The sequence below is a fragment of the Neodiprion fabricii genome, chromosome 2, assembly GCF_021155785.1.
Source record: "Neodiprion fabricii isolate iyNeoFabr1 chromosome 2, iyNeoFabr1.1, whole genome shotgun sequence".
Lineage (NCBI taxonomy): Eukaryota > Metazoa > Arthropoda > Insecta > Hymenoptera > Diprionidae > Neodiprion > Neodiprion fabricii.
This window is the reverse complement of record NC_060240.1, coordinates 250,573-271,510: the sequence shown is the minus strand read 5'-3', so window position 1 is coordinate 271,510 and position 20,938 is coordinate 250,573. Positions and strand designations below refer to the sequence as shown.

The following is a 20,938-nucleotide window of genomic DNA, read 5'->3' as shown; positions in this document are numbered from 1 at the left end:
CAGATGCATCCCATCGTTTTATTAAGGATTGAATTCCCGTCGAAGCTCGCGGATCGGTCTCATAATCAATATTTGGCAAGTTTTTTTTTTTTTTTTCACAAAGTTAGTGGTTCGGTGTGCTCGATGCTTACATATAAATTACACACATGCCCACGCAATACGCGCAACATACGTTTGCCACCTACACCGTGCTTTCTTCCCGTATCAGAAGTTTATTTTCTACCGTATTTGCCTTGCTTTTGTTGATATTCAGCATCCGAGAATTGAATGCGTATATATTACCCAGGTTTCATTATCGTATATAATATACGCCTATATACTACTTTACAAATATATATATAATATATATTGTGCATGTTCGGGAAGTACAGGGGTTTCGTTTAATAAACGGTAATTGAAGCTTGGATTTTGTATAATATGAGCGAAGCAGTTCAAGTATTTGAAAAACACGAGAGCTGAAACCGATCGGTACATATACTTGAACTTGGAGGGAGGGGTCGAAGTGTCGACAACGTGAGCTGATCGTATTTCAAGGTCTTTTTTTTCTCTAGAGTAACAAAATCCTCATTTGTTGTATAAATTTTTTGAACCCTTCACAATTATCTTACATGAAAGCAGCATAGCAAAAGCATTATCGTTTTTCGTAATTTGAAACGTTTTCATCACTCTGGTAAGAAAAAAGTATGAAATACTGGGATCAGTTCTCTTCATCGGCACTCTGACAACGCCTCCACAATGAAAGAAAACTCTAGTGTTGGTAAACATTCGGTAGTAATTTCGAATATATCTGAAGTTGAGGACATACATTTCGAAATAAATTTGATGCATAAGGAAATTGTAAATCAATTTCAACCTGATTGAAGCAACTGATTGCGATCTCTCGCGCTTCGAGATCCTTGCCGTGGGAATTTTTGGTTTTTTTTTTAGCATAAAAACGTACCTGGTACATAAGCCTGTATCTCTGCTGATTCAAATGAATGTTCAAAACTTCGGGCATATAATTTCCAACTCGAAAGTATTGGAAGTTGAGTTTCAATTAGTGAATTGTGTGCTGCATTATTAATAACAAAGAGGGCTTTCTTGCTTCAGGTAATCCAGACGGGACTCAGGAGGCACAACGCCGAGGTGTAAACACTTGCAGCTGAGAAAACAAAACTTCATTTGATAAAGAAATTAATCCATATCGGGTGACATTTACAGTTGTGTATGGCTGTGTATCGATTACATAAATTGAGTGACGAACTTTGGAGAAACGATATTACGAAAGGATCGTAGAAACGATTAAAGGATACCGTGCAGTCCGAGGCAAATAGTTTCAAACGATATTCACTAAATTTCTTTCTAAAAATGTTGCAAACGTAATCTCAACAAAATGACCGATGACGTCAACGCGACTGAATCGGTTACACGGTTGTGCTCACTGGCGGCGAACGGATCGATGCAAGAAGATCCACGAACCGCATCCCTGAGGCGCATCAGTTATGGTATCATCCTACCAGCAATTTGCTGTTTGGGGATCATCGGGAATATCCTCAACTTGGTGGTTCTCACGAGGAGAAACATGCGAGGAACTGCCTACATCTACATGAGGGGTAAGCATTCTCGTTTTGAGTTTAATATTCACCCTTGACCCCCTTGAGGGGTGCACTTTCTATCAAACAAATTTATAAAACCATCGGCGATCCATAAGTTTTCGGAGTCGCTGATTACGATTCTAAAATGAGAATTACGAAATTCAAAATTGCGGGAATTTTCTGAAATTACCATTGTTGTTTTCAACCAACGTACGGAAAATTTTGAAACAAGATATAATATAATTCTGTGCGCGGAGAATACGTAAAAATTATTTCAGACTCTCAGCTGTCTCCGTTACGAAAAAAAACGTTCACGCTCATTGTTTGTAGCGAACATATAAATAAGGAAATTGTTGTAATTTTACATGAAATTTTATTGAATTAAGCACCCAAGAGTCTGAAAAGTGTTCACGCGAATATGAAGAGTGCAAAAATATATTGGAAATGTGAAAAAAAAACTGAGACCCTCAAAGGCTTAAACGATTGTATAATTGTGACTGTAGGTGATGCGGCATTTGAAAGGAATGCAAATGAACATCGTTTTCATTCCTGATTATTCTTTCATTGCCGTTCGAATGTTTTACGCATAAACCATTGCGATGAAAATTTTTGCTCGATTGAAAAGAAACCATCGTCGTGCCTGTTGCAAATTTAACGACATAATCGAAGATGATACACGGAGAATTAACGGTACGGCGAACTTGAGCGTAATACATCTTGATCGCGTTGCACACGGTATGCCGAGCCCCCAACATATCGTCCGCTGCCTGGGGTATACGTGTCGAAAACCGATTGCTGCTGTACTACCACGTGAAACTTTTACGAGGGAAGTTTTCCCTGCGGGGCATCATGCTTTACCAGCTTTGGTAATTGCAGAAAGCCGGAGGAGCAAGTGACTCGCTATACATACACGCATACATGTATACACGTGTAATATACACACACGTACACACACCACGATAGCGGATAGATCGTCTTGGGTGCCTAGGAATTACCACGGATAATGATAGAGACGTGCAGAGAGAGAGAGAAAGAAGAAGAAAAAAAAAAGAAATAAATAAATGGTCACAGTAACGAGATTTCGTAATAGCGGCAGTAAAATCCCCTAGGAAATGCAATCTGAAATCCCACCTAATTGGTAGCCGTTTGCGCAACGACTCCATCGGTACGCGTTTCAAGTCGGAGAATAGCGAATATCAGAGGAGACTCGAGTAGCGTTGGTGGTGGAAGCTTATAATTGTCACTACGAAGTTGTATATGGCCAACAGGTGGACTTGGATCGTGGAGGTTGCCGCCCCCGCGAGTCCTCGCCGAAAGGTCCTTGCGCGAAAGAGCTGCGGGAGAAAAACGGCAATAAAGTGGAAGCCGCGAGAGATAACCAGAATATCTTTCATCCTCTTTGCTTTCATTCGCGTAGGTACCTACGCACATCTCATTATACTTTGGCTTACGCTCACCCTTATTCTTATACCCGCAACCCGTCACCCGAGGGATCGAGGTCGGATATATGTGTAGAAATTTTGGAATCTTGTTTCGTACAAATAGTTACGTGAACAGTGTAACAAGGTGTTACCTTTTCGTCTCGCAACTATTTTTCCCCAGGCAACGGAATAGGATGGAAAAATTCAATTTTCGCGATTTGAATAAATTCGAGGGAAGAGCGCCGTTATGCATTTCACGTTAGCTATCCACCCAGCATATGAGGCTGCCTCCTAGCTCCGAACTTGATAAGGGAGCAGGTGCAAAGTTAAGACGAGATCATGCTGTGACTACGGCCTTCATTCCTCCACTATTGATAGAGGGCTGATCGCGAGTATGTAGTTGATGGATGTTCAAGGTTTCGACCAGTGGACGGTAGTCTCGATGTCCTACCGAGGATCTCGAGACGAAATGAATCGAAAATGACACAGGTCTGCAACCAAAAAACTGCACATTTTCACTGACTGAAACCGGGAAAAATACTCAAAGAAGTCCGTCGTAAGTGTATGTTTTTGTAGTTCTTTGAACGCCCAGTAAGTGGATTCCACGCCAGTGTCGAGAACCAACAGAGGCCTGCATTAGAAGGAAATGGCTCGTTGACTCGATTCTGTCTTCGCGTTCACTTCGGACTAATATAATCTAACCCTGTCACGTCTGCCTTTTTGCTGACGTAAGTAAACGGAATCCGTATATTCGAGTCTACCATTCGACAATTTCAAAGAGACGCGTCCATGCCGGGTAATTTCTAATACCGTAACCGTGTGTCCACCAACAGCAGATAAATGACTACTTTGGCCGATAAATCAGCAGCTGACACTGGTATTTGCAGCGGAATCGGAAGACCCAAATTTCATAAAACTCTAATATGCGGATGCTGAGATTGTGAAACAATTACCGTATTAATGTAGAAACGGTCAATTTGTACAAACAAACTTGTAGAGCAGTCGGAGATATAGAGACGAATCCGTAAATTAAGTTGTGGAATTTTTCACTCGTAGAACCGATGCCCCCTCAAGGGAACGGGTGCAATTTAGTCCAGGGTCCCAGCTATTGTCCCTGCTCGGGAGGTTATTTGATGTTAAGCGAGGTTGAACCGTGCTTGTCCCCAGCGTAGCTTAAGTTCCAGCCCTAGGCGTTTCCGGATGAAGTTTAAACGGTCGCGTATCCGGCATACGTTATTGCGGACCGGCGATAAATACCGGCAACCCCAAATTGCAATCACCTGTGATTTAAATTCGATGTGAAACTACTTTGAAACAGGATTAAGCAAGCAATGTCAACTCTATTTTATTCTGCTCCGCGATACTGTTTGAAACAAATTGTAAACAGAGTTTTCGCTCAAAATTGACGTAACAGGATTACAGAAAATTCATCTGGCCTGTTTTTCGCTAAATTTATATGCTTTCGTGCCATTGAGCCCTGCATATGCGACAGTGAAGATCCAATGCTGGCATATTGGTAATATCTGCGGTGCAGCGCAGCACAATTTTCCAGACGAAAAGACAGATAAATAATAAGTTAAACTTCAGTCGAGGACTGTTTTGGTCGTTTTGCGATTGATTACCACCAATACGCCAGTTCGCCTTGCCATAGATGGTACGAGTGAGCCTCAACTCACATTACGTGCATTGTATGTACTACGTTAGGGTGGTCTATTGAATATTTTTCTATTTTTTAAATTAAAAGCGGATGATCGTTACCTAAATGTCTCTTTGATGACTTCGTTAGAACCTAGAATTCTTCACATTATATTTCCAGATATCCTGAATACGTAATAAACGTGAGATACGACTGATATCTTGCATTCATTCCATCATTTTCAATTAAAACAAAGATAAATATTCAAACAAGCAGTGTAAAAATGTCTTAGAATGGTGAAAATATATTTTTTTTTTCCTTTTAAAAGTACTATAGATCCCCGTCAATTCCATTTATCGTGAATTTTCTTTCGTCAAAGATTAGATGTTTCAGTAAAATAACAACATCAGAAGATAAAAATCACGTGTATTTTAAATGGAAAACTTCACGTCATTACAGCGGATGGTAAAAATCAAGTTAGGACATTAATGTTGTGCTCAAAATTTTTGTTTTTTTATTTAAAGACAAATGAGGGGGTCGCGCAGCTGAAATTCGAACATCGGACTAATAAGAACCACCCTAATATACGCGTCGTCGGGTTTTTCAATAACAAGTGTGCAAGTATAGGTAAAATAATATACAGAATCAGTATATTGCTGAGATTTTAGAGTGACATATTTTTAAGATGCTAATTGGGAACAAACGATACGAAACTCGACACACGACCAATATTTCCAAAATATTTTTCCTTCAACATTTAGTGCCTATTTTCATTATTATATCGCTCTTAACGCGAGAATTATCGAATAAGTCAGTTATTATATCGCATTGATCCTAGGTTCGTTGATTCCTTACAGAATTGAATAAATATATTATAGTTTGACATTGAAAAATCTTACTAAAAAGTATATAATCATGAATAATCCGGTAGCCCGGGGCCGTTTGTACGGTCGTATAATGGACACACCGGATATTGTACAGACAAAGTAATTCCATCGAAAGACAGGAAACTCTCACACCATATTTGAATCCCAAGTTTCCTGGTAGTATAGATTGGTATAATTTTTTATCCAAGGGAATTCCGACAGGGTTTGGTTCTTTCGGGCTTATTTATAAAATTATGTACAATCCTGCTAGAACTCGTTAACAATCTTCCATGATAATTTTGCTCATGGCTTACATCACAGTAGGTTAAATTACTCTAAGTTGAGAAACAATCATCATACAGGTTCACACGAAATAAATAAGTCGCATGACACGATGAGCCTTTGCAACAAATTAGAAATAATGAGTTTTTGATCCAGACGTATAATTCTCAATTAAAATTAGGGCCACGTTCTTAAATCCTGTGGCTAAAAGTCATTCTCGTTGGGTCCAGACTTCCAGCAATCCAAGTGATAGAACAACGTGCAAAATCGAAAATGCAAAATTTTTTCTCTGCAGAGCTTGATAAATACCGAGAAACAATTGTATCGTATTTTTTGGGTAATGTGGACTTCAGAAGGCATAGGACATATTATTAGCTTTATATATATATATATATTGATTGCGAGTGTATTTTTCTTCTTGTAAACGGAGAACTAGAAACTTTTCCTTGAGTTTATCGATCACTACCAACGACCAAAGAAATCACGACAATACCGCGGATCTGTCTTCACCGAAACCTTGTGTTGTTTGCGACTTTAGTAACCTGGAGTTTTTTCGCTCATAGAACTTTTTTCAAGTTGGGGAAGTGAGCTGACAGAACTTGGGGAAAAACTATCGACGAATTGGTAGAAAAAAATGTAAAATTTATCACCGTCAGCAAGCAGCTGTACACATATAAATATATATAAGAGGGTGGCTTACGCGAAAATTTTTTTTTATAGTTCAGTGCTGTTTCCTCGTAAAACTGCTGCTTATGACGAAAGACAAATCCCCTGCTTTGAGCTCTATCGGATAAGATTCAGAGGTCCCGCTTTCGAGTTTTCGTTTTTACATTGAAATAACACCTCAAAAAAATGCTCACCTTAACTTACCGTCGATTTCACGTGAAAACATAGCCGAAAATAAAAATTACAAAAACTTATAATTTTTCTGAATTTAATAAAATCATTTCTGATTTTCCAATTTTTGCAGTTTCGAGTCCCCGGTCCGACAAACTTTTGCAGTAATGTCGGTGTTCACTTTTTCTGCACGAGAAGAAAATTAACTGAAACACCGGGGAATCTTCTGAGATTCCTTTAAATGCCCCCTGAATCAGGCTCTAGGGTTAACGATTACAATTATCGTCCCGCGAGTGTCGGGTATTTAGGCTCTTTTCAAGGTGAATCGAATCGAACAAACTTTAAGATCGTCAGACGTAATAAAATCAATCTCAGCTTATCAAGAATCGGCACATATATATATATATATATATAATACATGCAGTAGAGATGTGCTGATATCGATTGCGGACCTCGTTTTCTCAAACTTCGTTACTTTCTAACTACATATACGTAATACTTTTGATTTGGATTTCTTCGACTCTACCCATAGATACCAGAGCACGCGAGATAATAACGGTTAGTCAATCATCATTTGTGACACTTGAAAATTAAAGATAGGCGCTGAATAGGGACAGCAATTCGAAACTCATACCTGTTCAAATACCTACAGATTAGCGAATGAATTCCAAGAATGCTGATGTATTGAATTTCCCGCGCGATAAAGGATTAAGGCGCAGGAAATTTCCTCTGATATTCGAGACTGCAAGACGACTTGAGTCGTTTCAAAGATAAAAGATCAGTTTTGTGCCAGGGTTATATTCCGCTTGTTCATTAGGTTTGTAATGATTTTCCACGATGTTTGTTTTTCGCAACTTTTCCGTCGCTTTGCTTCTGACACTCTGTGCAAGATCGATATACTTTGATCTGTAACTTGCACCGCTGGTGCAGATTCTTTGATCTCGCTTATCGGTTTACGTTCCATAAGTTTACTGATTTCGGACAGTGCGCCATTCTTCGTTACAGTCTGCATTACATCTCGGACCCACGTATATCAAATATCATCCCTGATTTTGACCATCACTCGGATACAACTTTCAAGAGACCATCTCCACATTTGACGTTCGATGGTTTTAGCTTTGTGGATATTTACCTACCGAGTGAGACTCGGAGCTCTTCAAAGCCTTGATGCAAGAATCTCTTCACTTGTTGCTAGCCTTCAGTGCTCTACGTTCGGAATCGCTATTCGGATGATTCTTGGTTAATTATAATTAAAAAATATTATAATTGTGCAGCTGTAACAGTTAGGAGTTATAATTGCTATCACTATCCTAAACTGAACCAGCTCAAGCATTCACGGTAGTTTATGCAGTGTATCCGATCGTCTTTATACTTAGGTTAAAGGCTTTATTACTTTTAGTTTCAAGAACATTTTAGAATTCTTTCATTGGTTTTCACGACAAAACGGCGTCATGGCGCATATAAGTAGCGAACGAATGTGGTGGTTGAATTTTACATGGAAGATACCGCGTAATGATGTATGTACGTGAAACTTGAAGGTGCCGCCAATGGCGGTTCTGGGAAGAAGAAAAAGCGAATTTCAGTAGAGAGCCTTATTACGTCTCGAGTATTTGTTCGGACATTTGATACAAGGCACTGAAGTGTGTCTTGTTTTCGTACGGGTTCCATATTGCCTATTCTTACCTCGCTTTTCTATTTTCATCGCTTGACAACAAGAAGAAATTCAATTCACAAACCGTAGCTCATGTGAAATTGAGCTGAAATATATTCGAGAATCCTCGTGGCTGCACAAACATCATGTATTTTGGTGCTCAATGTTATTTTACCGACTTCTTAATGCGAACAAACAAGAATGGTGAAATAAATTATTATTAGCTACCCTAATTACTGGCTAATTTATCGTCTGAATAGACAGTTAAATGTTCATGGATATGTAAACGTAAAAAATGTTTATTGTAAAAGTTTATAATCTGTTGCGGCATTTATTTTTTAGCCACGTGGAAACCATTAATTTTACTGCTTCCTTTTGTCATTCAATCTTTCGTGCTGTTCACGCTTGATGAAAACTTTTCACCGACCAGATCTGAGTTTGAAGAAAAGTTTTCATAATCGAGGAAGCAAACAATTTACTTTCAACGATTGCAATTTCGTCGATAAGCGTATAATCGTACGTACAAAGTTTCTCGAAATGCGTTCATAACACTCAGCGTAATCCATGGAAGGTCTACCGGTTGCAATTTGAGATAAACCCTCCCGGATTACACATGTCACGGAATCTTATAGGTATAAATTATATACTGTACGTTGGCGAATCTCATTTTTAGTCTCTGCTATTTCCCTTTATCTTCCGCGTGCAGCTCGCAGACGGAATTCAGCACGACCGTTCTTTCCTCCTAACGGTAGCAAAAAATAGCGTAGAAGAAGATTACCTCCGAAAGCCAGTCTTTTTAGAAATTTTTCATGCCCTTGCAATTAAGCGACGTATAATAAACGTAAGTTGGGAGGTATATCCAATAATATAGTAAATTTTTATTATTTTATCGTTCTCTCCCCCATGATATTTTGTTCAAAATTTCACGACCAAAATTTGTGCGAGAGACAAAATGTACTTTGTTTTAATAATCCGATTGACGAGTAGCCTCGTATTACATGCCATTGTTCTCAGCAGGATTAATCGCATTTCGTTACGAAAACAAATAAAATAAATAAAAACAACACTCCTTTCGTTACTGGCCAGCCGAATAATCCCTAACTGTTTCTAATTTGTTATAAGTTGTTGCGTGGAAAGAGGAAAAATCCTGTAGTAACAAAAAATAAATAAATGTGAAACGAAAAAGAAAAAACAACTATACATCAAACTCACACATGATATTACAGATATACCTGTATCCAGACAACGGTTTGTATGTATCAATGGAAAAGAATTAGCGCTAAAAGTTAGTCGGGCGAAAGTCTGGCCCTCGGGCAGTTGAAAAAACTCAACAGGGTAACAGCTGTTGTCGAATTTCTGTTCCGAACGAGGTCGTAGGTTATAGGTTGGTACACTGCCGTGCTTGAGTAAAAAGCAGTAAAGTGTAAAAATTGAAAACAGAGAAAACTGGAATCCAAGTTTTTCACATTTTTAAACCGAATTAATAATATTATTTTTTCGTGATAATTATCGAGCGAGTAACAATATGTCACATGACTTCATGAAAAGTCATTTAGGTGTAACTTTAGATTACAATTAGTCGAAGTGCCTGAAACAAGTGACGTACTGCCTTTTATTTTTGTAAATCGAAAACCAGTAACATTCGATTCACCGCCTTTCTACTCTGTGAAACAGAATTACCGCTCTTTTCAAATTCGAAGTAATTCATTTCAATTACTCGAGCAAACATACACTCACCTCTGATATAATTTTCTGGACGAACGTGAAAAAAATGCACCACGGTCACGACAACCGTTTTAATATGATATATCAACGATCCAAAATGAGAAAGAGGTGAATTACCACTGGTGCTTTTTTCCTCTCGTCAATGCAGATAAAAATATAATCGTAACGAATAATGGTAATGAATATTAAAAAAGCAGTACAGTTTGAAAGCTGCTGCTTTTTTGATTTGGAAAATGAATTTTCTGCTTTTATATTTAGGAAATGTAACCGATTTGAAATATTTGACAAATTTAAAAAATTATTATCTTGTTGAAATAAAATTCTTGATGTTTAAATTTATAATTCATCTGTTGAATATCATCGGAAAAATCTATTAGCATCAAAATTAATACAAGGCAGTAAGTGAAGGTTATTGCGTATTACCTTTTCGCTAGAATCAATCGCTGGTGGTATTTTTCACCTTGTTATTTTTCACCTGATTTCTATTCCTTGTCGTGTGTGCATGAGTAGGAAATGCGATACCGTATTTGGATTCTGATGATACGATCCCTGATAAGATCGATAGCGAACTATAAGCGTCGTTTTTTCCGACGGATCCGACGAAAGGATGAGTAGAGCTGAGACGGATTGATCGTAGCTGTATTTTTAACCTCGAGTTTCTCTGGTTTCACAATCAGGGGAAAAAGGAAGTCTTCGCAATCACCCCGAAAATAAAAAGTTGAGTTTTCACTAGACTTCGACGTTTCAATGTCTCGAGAATCACCCCCAACCATTTTTGGACGGACATCTGTGTGTATGTGTGTACGAATGAGGTAATTATTTAAATAACAAAATACCAAAAGTTCACATAAAAATTTTGATATCTGGAGTATGGATGAATTGATTCCAATGAAAATTGGCACCGTGAGGTTTTGTCGGTTCGCTTATCACGAACCTAAGTTCCGATTTGCGAAATTTAAATTTGGCGTATTCACTAAGCTGAAGAAAAAAAAACTAAAAACATTTGAATTTTGATGGAATTGGTACTCGTCGATTTTTCGGGTGGCTGATCACCAATCTGAAGTCAGATCGCGAAATCCAAAATGGCGATCCAATACGTACCGATTTTGGTATAAATTGGTAGGCGGAGGTTTTTCGGTTTATCGGCAACGAACCCAAGGTTCGACTTCCAAAATTTGTAATGGTGTATTCATTACAGTGGTTCAAAATAAAAATAAAATCGTCATATTTTGCATGCAATACGGTATCCAAGAGCTTTCAAATCGCTAATCACAAATCTGAATTTGTGATTAACGATGTAGAACTTACCGTTTTCCCTTGAATTTCGGGTATCAAATATGAGCGAAATGCAGAAAACAATGGTCTAATTTCCTCGGTATCGTGTGGTAATTAGCGCAATTAATGTCGAGGCGCTAATGTAAATAAACTTATCACTTTATAAACTCCTTTTGTCGGTCCTATATCATGGAATCACTATCGTAGGGTCTGAAAACGCAGACTTATAGTAGGTATGAGTAATCGCCATAGGCTCGTCTGGAACGGACGTCGCTTAACAAGATTTCCTCGAAACTCCCTCAAATAATATTACTATATTATCACCATTATATTATGGTAGAAAGGTAGATTGAAAGTACAATTAGTATCGCGTCAGTCGGATATTGAAAGGTTTGGGTGTCGGAAGTGGAAGCTGAATGAAAAGCAGCAATCCAATTAGTGTGAAAACTTCTAATAATGGAAGGCGCAAATGTTTGCCTTCGACGTCTAAGCTATAGTCGGAGGAAATAACAAATCGGTACATGTACTGTTAATGCGCGTTTCCTTATTTTATGATTCCGTATGGGATGTTTTTGGCAAATATCACGTTTTCAAGTACGCTGAATCCAAAAATGACTTTCATTTCCCTCCATGACGCAGAGTGATTTTGAAAAATACAAGGTGTTTGCATAAAAAACGGATAACAATATTGATAAACACCACCATTTCATTACAATGAACTAAAAAATATATCTTATAAAGTTGAGCAAACAATTTCTTCATAAAATGCACTCAACATTCCATGCTCGTTCCTTTCGCTTATGAAACCTTATCTTCTTCTCTTTGATACGCCTCCGAAGAAGCTTTCACTTTCCATTCTCCGTTTCCCTGTTTGTATTTATTCTCGCGTCTCGCTCTAATAAGTATTAAATGTAAGTAAGAGATCACTTGTGCATAGGATTCTTAGTATCAAGAATAGGATACCAGATTTTGAATTAATCGGGAGTTTAACTCTCAACGAAACTACAAAACACGAGTTGAAGAAAAAATCCGACGTGATGGAACATTTTGAGTATTTTTCCGGGCTTCAGGGAGTGAAAATCTGTAAACAAGAGTATAAAAAACCTGTGCGGTTTTTGTGCTGCAGACCTGAGTTGTTCAATTCACCAATTGCAGCTAATCGTAAGGTCAATTAAAATGACACGATTATGGCCTCGGTATAGGTAACGAAGAGTTTCTCTGACATATATATTTTTGGCCAAGTGTATCGGTACTTGTTGTGACCTGTTCTCAGACCACGAGTGCTCCTCGAAACTTTTGAATTTATCGAGGTCTATTTGAATCTCGTTTCTGGCGTGCCTGAAACTTCGGAAAACGGGGATTTTAGTCGGATCGTGACGAGTATAACACGTAATATAATAATGGTATCGCATATTCATTGTGGTGCACCTTTCCTGGCCTTACACGATGGTGTTGGTAGAGCTGCTGAATAATTCGTGGCACAACTTGACGCCGTAAAGCGGTGTTACACACGTGACTTGGTTTTCTAGCGATTTGCAAGCAATTTGCACTCACTTTGTCGTCCGATGGTATATGCCTGAATAAATCCAGAGCTACGGATAGGCAGGGTGTAGTAGGTGTAGGTAGTAGGTAGAGTGTAAGAAAAGATTTCGGGACGAGCCGACGTTGGATTATATAAGCCGCAGAAGGATTGTCGAGATGTTTCATTAACGAGTACATTAGAACCTCGATAATCCGAACGTCGGCTCAAAAAATACATTTTTTGTGCGAAATATACATCGTTGCCCGATGAAAAATGTCGTGTACGAAGCCAAAGTAATAAAATAATCGTTCGGTGTTTGAAAGATGTTCAATGTTTATTTGGACGTTTAATACCGACTGTTTGCAGACTTAAATTTGTGTAATTTTGACTATCCGAACTGGACTCGGTACCAATTAGTTCGGATAATATTGAGGCTCTGCTGTACACAGTTGCGATATCGATGCGACGTTACTTACAATGATGACGCTAATGATATTAGCGTCGGGGAGTGAAACCCATGACTCGTAAACCTTTCGAAGCAAAAACTGGCAGATCCGGACTCGAAACTTGGTATACAGCGAGAGTCTGACGACCTTTTGATTCTTCGAACTCGTTTGTCGACCCTCCCCAGGGATCACGATTTTTTTCCATTCCTTTCATTCGCTGTATAACTTTATTTTTCATTTCCATGAAATCTTGCTTGCTTTTCTTCTTTGCCCTACTAATTTCATTCTTTCCTCCGCCTCTCTCCTCAAGCCTATGGGGCATTCCATACCAGTCCGATCTGGTCTGACCCTTCACCTCTCGGATTGGACCGGCGATTTTTTACATGATTGTTCTCGCTTGGAAAGACACTCTTTTTTTCAGATTTATTTTTGACTCGATTTGAATTTTCTACAATTTTTTAAAACGATCTCATTGATCGACATCATTTAAAAATCTGAAAAAATTCTAAAAAAATCGTGCGTCAGATATAAAAATTATTAAGCTCAGAGCCAGAGTGGGGAGATTTTTCCTTCTTACTGTTTTCAGGCTTTTTCCAAAAAAAAAAAAAAAAAACGTATAAAAAATTAGACGCGGGAACATTTTCATATGTCGCATCGAATTTTTGCAACTTTTTCCAGATTTTTAAACCGTGTCGATCAATAGAATCGTTTTAAAAAATTGAAGAAATTTCGAATCGAGTCAAAAAAATTTGTAACAAAACCCGAGCGCCTTTCAAAGTGAGAGCAATCATATAAAAAATCGCGGGCCCGATCCGAGAGGTCAAGGGTCAGACCCCGGTCGAAATGGTATGGAATGACCCCTATGTATGTCGCGTAGGCGAGCCCTCGAAGCTCGTCTTGCGACACTTTGAACTTACCGCTTAGTCTTCCGCTTTTTAGCAAAAGTCGGACGGCTCTGCATTATTTCCGGTGATGCAGACAATTGTTCGAATTAAGAGTGTGCCCACCGTTAGAGGCTGACGATGAAATGCATCGCTTTGAACTACCAAGTCATAGCTTGTCGCGACTGTTTGGTCTGTTTCTTCGTCACTTCCATCCTACATTCTTCATTAGTCCTTCCTCTCAAATATCTATGTACAAGTTACCTACAGATTAAAGACGATTTGATTTTTTGTAACGACGCTCACGCGAATGAAAACTTGTGTCAAATTGTTTTCTTCGATAACAGTCAACTTTCCGCGGTTTATCGTTACCGATTTGACCGTGCATGAAGTTAGGTGAAAGATCAACCGCGTTCACTTTGTGAAATATTGGAAAATATTTCTCCTGTTTTGACGTGAAAAACATAAAAGCGATAGCCATATCTGAGTAAAAAGAGAACAATTTGGCGATATTTCCTCACAATTTATCGCTGTATCATTTTTTACAGAAACTTTGCAATGCCTTATTCACAGACTAGCTCAAGTCGAGACTCATCCCTCTTCAAGGGAATCATATTACAACGATGCTTATCGTCGTCTGAATATCTACACCGAAAATCACTATACACACAATACATGTACACTCTAGGTTGAGGAAATTCAGTTATAAGTGAAAATGACTTGAACGTGTCTGATAAGAGCTGTTCGAGCGGAATATTCCAAGGATATATGTGCCCGTGACCGATTAGCTTGGAAATGAAAGCTTCACGTTGAGAGGCGGGGAGTGTCGGTGTTTGTATTTTCTTGAAAAAAAAAAAAAAAAACACCTACAAATAGGTACGATTTTAGACCGGCCAAACCGTTCACCCCTCCCTTAATCAAAGACAGCCTAACGAATGGCGGAGGTGACACGAGTCATCTTAAAAGCCACAAATCATGCTACATCTGCAGCGTGCTAGAGAGATTCATTGAAACCGGAGGGCCGATTTTTTAAGGAGGTCGAACTTCGCGCTGCTGACGCGGCGATGGACTTTTGGGTAAAGTTGTTCTATTGTAAAACTTTAGAATTGTTTGAAATTCAGTAAACCATAACAAAGGGCGATACACCCACTGACACTTTATTTTCGACAAAGGATATTTTCATTCAACCATTTTTTCCTGCCATTTTTTTCTTCTCAGTTCAATATGTGACGGCGAATGGAGCGAAATCAGTATCGCCCAAAAGACTAGATCAATGCTAATTTATTTCATCGCTGATTGTGAATCTCAATCACGGCTGCAGAGCAAAATAAGTCTTCCCGTACGTTTTAACGGTAAGGAAGGATGCAGCTGCGTCGGTAAGGCTATAAACCGGCATGAAATCCCAGAAAACGATGCAGAGCACTGATTGGAAAGTTAATGGAAACATTTCCGAGTTAATGAAACTTTATCGCAAACTTTGTACAATCTACGGAAAAGATTGCGGCCATCGTTCAGTTGCCTCAAACCGTCGAGCGCCTTTACTATGTATGGGGGGTGCTCTCGATACGGCCAAACACCACCTATCCAAAAGTTTAGTAGGTACAGGAGGATGTTAAGAGTGTGCAACTACGCGTTGAGAAACTCGAATTACTCCGAATGCCTTCCACGACTACCAATCACAGCCGATGGAAGTAACTTTTATCCTGACAAAACCCAATTGGCCCCGGCTATCGTATAGTCGGCGTGTCAAAGCATTGGGTTCGTTATACTGTCAATAGGTCCAAGGTACCGATGAAACTTTCAAAAGAGTTCCAACTTTATAATGCATCACCACTTCCAACCAACTTTTACATTCGCCAATCGCCCGTAAAACTGTCAATGAGTAGTCATTTCAGTAGGTATCAGGTACGAATCTATGAAATCATTATTTAAAAAATTCTATCACGTATTTTGAGAATTTTTTTTCTGTTTACTTAGTACTACTAGAGTTAACTTCCGATTTTTGAATCAAATGTATGTACTAACGGCAATGTTGATATTTAAATATTCATCTACCCTCACTAGTTGTTGTTTGAAGGATTGAACATCAGTTTTGAAGAAAGTAGAAGAAGATGTGACAATTCTTTTTGATTTAAAACCTAATGCTGTTCATTTTATATCCAAACATTCAGTTTTATATTCATTATATATTTTTTGTTTTCACAATATTTGTTCAAAAATCTGTAAATATGCGTAAATCTGTAAACTAGCGCTATATTTCAATTCAACATACCTGAATACGTAAAAAAAAAGTATTACCATAAGTTAAGGGGGAAATTAAAAGTTATATTTCGCAGGGGCTGTGTAATAATTGAGAGAACTTCTGCACGCGGCATTTGTAGAGAGAAAAAAAGTGACGGAATTAGGTTGCTATTGTGGCACGTCGCTTGGCGTGCGATCATGAGCAGAGGATTCAGGGGTTGCCGTGGTAATTAGTTATTTAGCTCGTATAATTACATAGAAGATGGGTGGTAACTAGGACGACACGATCGTGCTTGGAAGAAAGGCTGGCTTACGGTTAGGTTCGAGGCTGCGGATGATCAGTTTTGCTGACGGTTCACCGAGCGGACGTATGGAACCACATCCGCGGTCAATAAAAATGCTAATGCATTGACTTTCGCTTCTTATGTACACATGAATCGTAAATTCGCCTCCCCCGCTACCACCATCTCGTAAATTAAATCTGGTAAGATCGTCGATACCTACAATTGACGAGATGGCTACGGCTGAATTTAGGTATGACCATGGAATCTGCTTGTGGTAAAATTTTCTCATCTTGCCTATATTTTATCACGACATATTTCGTGTGAAAAGTACGTGAGAAATTTACGAGAGTACGATCTACCTACATTAGGGCAATCCGTAACAACTGTTGACTAGAATAAATTTTTTTTTTTTTTCGAGCTCGTTTTATTAACGGTATTTTATTGATTTTTCAGTTTAGAAAGAGGCAAAAGAGAGCCCACACTTCACTTAACCCTTTCGGCCACAGAATCCACTATAGCGGCACTCTTTTTCTTTGTCATTTCTTTTATATATTCCACGCAAAATCCCGACTTTTTTCCATTGCTCAGGTAAAAAAAATATTTGAACTCTGAAATGATTAGGATTTTCTGTGAATCCGTAATTGTTTCTAATTGTCATAAGTGAACAAATGCAAAAAAAAAGGTATTTTCGTGAATGTAATTCGTTAGCGAAGAAATTTGATGATAACGTATACTAGAAACGCTTGAAATTCATTGGTTTACAAACAGAGATCTCAGAACGGCCGTAAGATTTATAAAATTCAATGCATAGGGGTAGTTTTCACCCGCTTTAGGTGCGTGTAGATAGTATTGGGGGTGGCATATATTCTCGACCTAAAATCGCGCTGTCTCGAAATAAATATTCATATAAATCTCATTCAAGAACACTGTCTAAAACAGTATTGATTATTCACCCCGTTCTTACCACATTTTAGAGGTAGTTTTCAGTTTGAATACATTTTTTGCATCAGATTCGCATTCAGCGTCGAAAAATATCTAGAAATCGTATAATTTCACTTCCGTGTCGAAAAAAAAAAAACTGAATTGCGTGACTAAAAGGATTAAATTTGTTTATCAATACGGTATCGTCTCGTCAATGCACAAGACAGACCTGGAAAGTTAAGTTGACACATTTTTATACCTACACCTGACACTTTAGTCGCATGAAGTTGAAGATTACATCACGTGCAATAAATAGGAAAAGTATAAATTAAATCATTTAAAGATATTGGCACATAAGCCGGTGATGTAGAGCTAAGCGTAGCTATTGCAAAAAAATGTACAGATCTACTACCCGAATCTAGAAATCAAAAATCTCGATTTCGAAAATCAGCAAACAAGAAGTACGGCTACCTACAAGTGGTCAACTACGAAAAGGAGAATTGAAATACCGCAAAACACGAAACGAATCGTCTGTTCACCGAGGAATTAACTGAATCGACAACTTTTCCACTCTGGTCACCTGCTCGAAATTTCTCGACATGATCTAGATCCATAAGCCGGTAGCTTCTAGTAAACCGTCGAATTTTGAATTTCCTTTTTTGTTTATTTCCATAAATTCAATTTACAACAGTTTGACGCTTGTGGTAAATGGACACGATATTCTTCTACTTTTGCTACTTGAAGCCGATGGTAATAATCAAAATTTCAGCAATAAGGTCATAGAAGTTCCGGCGCCACCGTCAAATACGGAGATATTAAGTTGATCGGTAAATGGGGGAAATTCTGGTCACGTTTAACCAACCCTTTGAAATTTCATTCGATGGCGATGTGTTCTCATATACATTCGCCTCGGATGGCGAATTTCTTTATTCCTTAGAGATTAATGTAGTCGTTTTACGGCTAGTTGGTGAGAATTTGCCACCTATTACCTTTGCTGAATTTACTCATACACCTTACCAGGTAGCTTACTCAATGTTTTTTCCAAACTCGTTGTTCTTCTACTGACAGGGCTTGAGCATCAAGATTAATTAGAATGAATCTACCGAAATGTGACTGAGGATTGCTGACTTTATAAACGGGGCGGTTTCTTATGTGGAATGCGGTAGAATTACACGCGTTCGGTATATTAGATATTCAAAATAGGCGACATGGGATGAGTGAGGGAAGCGTGACTCGTTGCGTAAACGTACCCTACCTTTCCTCGTCCCCAAATTGGAGACTCACGCGACTTGATCGAAAATATTCTGGTGGTACATCAAGTTCAATTATCTCCAAAGGGTAGTGATTTATTTTTCATTTCACACGATTTGGTTGAGGTTGCAGCGTGACACGCGATCTAGTCACGGAACGACTGGCCCTCTTTTTGACGTTCGTAAATTCCTTACTGACCTGGAATTCAGAGAGAAGGTCCCTCCCCCCTAAAGATTTTCCGAGTCATAGGAAGAAAAAGCTGCGGTGAGAGGACTTGGAATTCATGTCAGGATGTAAACGAATTTCACATCTGTGAGGTAACACCATTTATCTTGGGAACGAATCTTTCACATTCCTCAATCGTGAATCACTCGCTTCAAAACGCGCCATTTCGTGGACCGGAGTCTTTGCATAAATTTTTACGGGTACTCTGGTAATCGAATAATTTGACAATTCACTAATTCGCCGTCTCTTTCATTTATATCTTATGTACCTGGTTTCCAAACAAGTGGAAAAGCGTTTCGGTCGTAAGCGTTAAATGTATACAACGCACCACGGTCGTTAACGAATGTGACGAAAGCGGACTTACGATTAATCACGATAAGAGGCCCTAAGAAGGAGGAAATAAACGGTACAATTACTTCGGACTTGAAACATTGAATACTTCAAATATTGTATCAAGGAATTCTAGAATTTTGCATCTTTTACTTAGACTTAATTGGTGAATTGTAGTTTACTAAAAATAGATTCAATTAAGACCGATAAAAAATTGCATTTTCTTATATTCACTGCAACTAACAATACTTCGGTCAATTTTTTTCCTTCATATACCTCCAGCAGTGTACGCCTGAGGAAAGTAGAACCCGATCCGTCCCATTTAAGTGGGTCAGAAATAAGGTTGGCACCGTCTGCTTTTCACCCATGCCATTGGGCGTGTGTTATTCAATGGGCGTACTGCATTAGGCGCCAGCGCTGCCAACCTTGTTTTAGACCCGGGAAATCTAGGGTTGTCGGATTTGACAGGTCAGTTTACTTTTGATAATTTTCACGCGTAACTCACATTAACGGCAATTTGGAAAGAATCCAAGTAAGCCGAAGATGCACACGCAACAGTTTTGAAACAGCGGCTATATACTTGTGAGTGGTGATGGAATCTCATTTCAGAGATGAAAACCAGAGATCATATTGTTGTCCTTCCTCCACCATTGCGCAGTTCTCAAAATTTCAAATAACAGCTGCTTTCGCCAGTATCGGATTCGAGTTGTTGTGCTCGTTGTTCCCTCTTCAACCCCCTCCTCCCACCTCTCGTTGGGGCTAGTAGGAGTAGGTGTATGGCTTCTTCCGGGTGTTCATCTCCTCGATCAAAACCAGAGATCATGTTCTTCAGTCGCCAAAATATCAAATAACAGCTACTTCTGGCTGTATCGGATTCGAGTTGTTTGACCCCGACCTCATTTTCCGTACGTATTCCTGTATCTGATCGTTATACTTGAGTTAATTTTTAAATTTCAGTTGCTCTATTCTTCAGTACGATTCTTAATACCTTTGGCCTTAACGTCCTGGTATCATAAAAAATTGTTTTATTCTATTCTATCCAGTGGGCACCGCAACGAAAATTATGAAACTTGTCACAGGATACGTATGTTACATACCTACATACCTACTACACGCCTACAAAAAAGACCAAAAAATAAAAGAATACAGGTTAGTTATATTTCAAAGTGACGTTCGCACCCCGTCTCCGGAAAACATAAAGCAAACACCTTGGAATAGGTTGGCGCCTACGCGTTGTCGCTGCTTTATTACCTTTCATTTGTACAATTAATGTAGCTTTTAACAGTTCCCGACGGTAGGTACTTGAAACGCAAGAAGAAGTACGACGTAATAATTGGGTACGAATTTACCAGTCAGACGATGAGTTTCGTCTCTTTCCATCACTTTTTTACAATAATGCATTAGGATTGAACGCGAATTTTCATGCCGTGAACGTTCTCGCTCATATACTTCTACTGATTGCGTGATCGCTCCATTGACCTCGACTGTTCAATTGCAGTTATCGGGAATGGAAAAACGAACAAGGAGAATACTGCCTACGTCTATTTACGCACCAGCGATAAAACTTTCA

The 20,938-nt window shown here is 38.7% G+C and overlaps 1 protein-coding gene across 1 annotated transcript in view; it reads left to right on the top strand.

Annotated features, from left to right (window-relative positions):
- The first annotated feature begins 1,289 nt into the window (after positions 1-1,289).
- LOC124176111 (probable G-protein coupled receptor B0563.6) overlaps positions 1,290-20,938 on the top strand; it is a 31,402-nt gene continuing 11,753 nt past the window's right edge. Inside the window, exon 1 of the mRNA XM_046556969.1 lies at positions 1,290-1,592. Coding sequence (XP_046412925.1) covers positions 1,373-1,592 — 220 coding nt within the window. The 5' untranslated portion in view covers positions 1,290-1,372. The remainder of the gene's footprint in view (positions 1,593-20,938) is intronic.